The sequence below is a fragment of the Phaethon lepturus genome, unplaced genomic scaffold (genome assembly GCF_000687285.1).
Source record: "Phaethon lepturus isolate BGI_N335 unplaced genomic scaffold, ASM68728v1 scaffold3267, whole genome shotgun sequence".
NCBI lineage: Eukaryota > Metazoa > Chordata > Aves > Phaethontiformes > Phaethontidae > Phaethon > Phaethon lepturus.
In genome coordinates, this window is record NW_010553845.1 from 22507 (window position 1) to 25006 (window position 2500).

At 49.4% G+C, this 2500-nt stretch overlaps 1 protein-coding gene across 1 annotated transcript in view; it reads left to right on the forward strand.

The window, feature by feature from the left end:
- LOC104624302 (inositol hexakisphosphate and diphosphoinositol-pentakisphosphate kinase 1-like) overlaps positions 1-2500 on the forward strand; it is a gene marked incomplete at its 5' end in the record, with an annotated part of 31004 nt that overhangs the window by 20032 nt on the left and 8472 nt on the right. The window contains one exon of the mRNA XM_010291640.1: positions 1088-1267. Within this exon, the coding sequence (XP_010289942.1) occupies positions 1088-1267 (180 nt within the window). The remainder of the gene's footprint in view (positions 1-1087; positions 1268-2500) is intronic.

Sequence of the window (2500 nt, forward strand, 5' to 3'; positions counted from 1 at the left end):
AAACAACTGCCCCTGCCCCAAATACAGTAAAGTGAAACTGGGCATCAGTTTTTTCCTAAGAACCCAATGAATATTTCTAATGCCAAAGTGGTCCCTAATCAAGAAAATGAAGTCAGAGGCCCAGCAGGTGTAAGCTTGAAGTTAGGCATATTTGGTCTAGGCTTGGCACTGGTTTTAGCAGGAAGCATGTTTAACCACATGAACCACTTGCCTGAGAATGCAAATGCTATTCACAGCTCTGAATCTGGATTTTCTTTCTGAAGAGCTGCCTCTATGTGGTGAAATGGGATGGGTGAACCAGAGCAGTGGCCAAGCGCAGCGTCAGGCCAGATGCTTTATGCCCTGGTCTTGTGAGTCTTGAGAGCGTGACATGAGTCCTGAGGTTGTATACGTGGAGGAGAAGACATGCCTGCATGCTAGTATTTTGTCTGCCATGCAAGAGTATTACAGAAGATTGCACAGGGCTGTTCTGAGAGTCTAGAGAGGGGAGGTGAGCACATCTGTGTCCTCTCTATTCTTCCATACTTTAAGCACTATGCTCTCAGTCAAACCCTGCTGTTGTCCAGCATCCCTTTCACAGCCTCCAGTCGTTTGATGCCAGGTCATTTGTTCTCTTCCATGTGCTGAGGTGGCTGGCTGCATTTGGATGCAGGACTCAAATGCTCTGTTGGCAGTCTGGATTTCTTGCTTCAGCTGGGGGAGGGTGAGTGTGGGCCTGACCTTCTTATCTAGCCAAACCTGAACTGTATTGGACATGGAACATGTCCTAAAATTTATTCACTTGTCAGACTTCCACTGACAAAGACGAAACCTCGCTGCTCAGGGACTGCCCCTGTACTGCAGCTGTGTATGGCAAAGCTGGGTCGGGTGGGAGGCTGGCCTGCTGCAATGTGGCTGTGGATATGTAGATCTAAGGGTATTCCTCACCTGCTCACTCCAGGAGGGATTGGGCTTCAGTGTGTGGTGTGGGTCTTTCCCACCCAGTGGCCCTGGTGCTGGCGGCTCCACCCCGACACCTCCACAATTTCTCTATCCCCAGCTGCACCTGCCCCTCTCCTCTCACTCTCTGTGGCCCCCTTTCCTCCAGATGCATTTGAGCACCACCACGTTGCCCAGTTGCTGCGCCGTTTTTCCTCTGACTGTGCCACGAGCCGGAACATCTCCCTGGATGCCACTCTAGCCCATCACCTCCAGCAGTGCTCCTACCACCTGCGCCTCTTCAGGAGCTGGCTGATCTCAGGGCAGGATGACTTGGAGTGTCTTTACGGTACTGCACGCTGCAGCTGCCTTGGTCCCGTGCTCTTGTAGCTGAGCAGGGACCACTGTCTGCTTGAGAATGCAAAGTATGCTTTGCTTCTAAAAAGGAAAGCATTTCCCTCACTGCATCTTTAAATCTCTGGGCTGCTGCTGCAGCAAGCTGTGTGGGCTGTTGCACTCGGCAGTTTTGGAGCCTTAGGCAGTAGCCTTTCCACATGGAGCTGGTGCTCTTTGTGTGGCTGTAACTGTGCTCTTTCCATCTTTGGCAATTGTTTGTTGCCTCCTTCCTTTAGCCACGGTAAGCCCTTAAGCTTCCTTCAGGTTAGGTGCTGAGCTCCTACCGGTGTGATGCGCTACTGACATGATACCCTTGTGCAGGTCTTAGTGGGGTGCTGCGAGGTGTCCCAGTATTAACAGAGGAACCAAAGTGAATAGTAAGAGTATGGGAAGAAAGAAGATTAAGGAGGCGGTGCTGCTGGTCACATGCAGAGTGAACTTGCTGTGGAAATTTTGGGGAAGCGAGTGCTTGTGGGATTGTGTTGTTTCTAGAGAGATCAAGTTAAGATAAGGTAGAAACTGAGCTTCTGTGTGGCTGCATTGCATGGCATCTGTTCTGCCTGTTAGGACCTTTGCAGCGTGTCATGTCTCTGGTGGGAAGAGGCAGGCGATTTCAGTATTGAATCTAGATGTTATAAATCAAAGCTTGCTACTGTTTCTGTGGTATTTGTCAGCCTCTGGCACAGATGGGCCGTCTGATGCATTGAGGTCTCAGTGCTTCTAAGTAGAAGGATTCTTCTCTGAGAGGGGCAACTAGCTAGGGTTAGCTGCTAATGTTTACCTTGCACCATAAAACCTGCTTGGTGCATGTGGCTTGCTGAGCTGTGTGGTGTGATGCATGGACCTCCTTTTTCATTCAGACCCATAGGTGGAAGAGGCAGAGACAGTATAGCTTTTCATGTAGTGAAGCAACAGGATCAAGTGTTTTCAGAGTCTGGAAAAGAGAATTTTCTTATACAGTCTGTTTGTTCTTGATATGGCCCTTTCTGTCATGTAGGCAATTTGCAGATGGCAGTTACTTTTCATGTATAATTAGGACAATCCTTGGTCTCCTAGCAACAAATACTAAAGAGGAGCAAAATTGCTTCAAGGTAAGAGATGCTGGAACACAGCAGATTGCTCCAAAGCCAAAGCTGAGCTTCCCGTGCTGCAGATCACAGCCATCTCCTGTGAGCTCCAGTAGGGA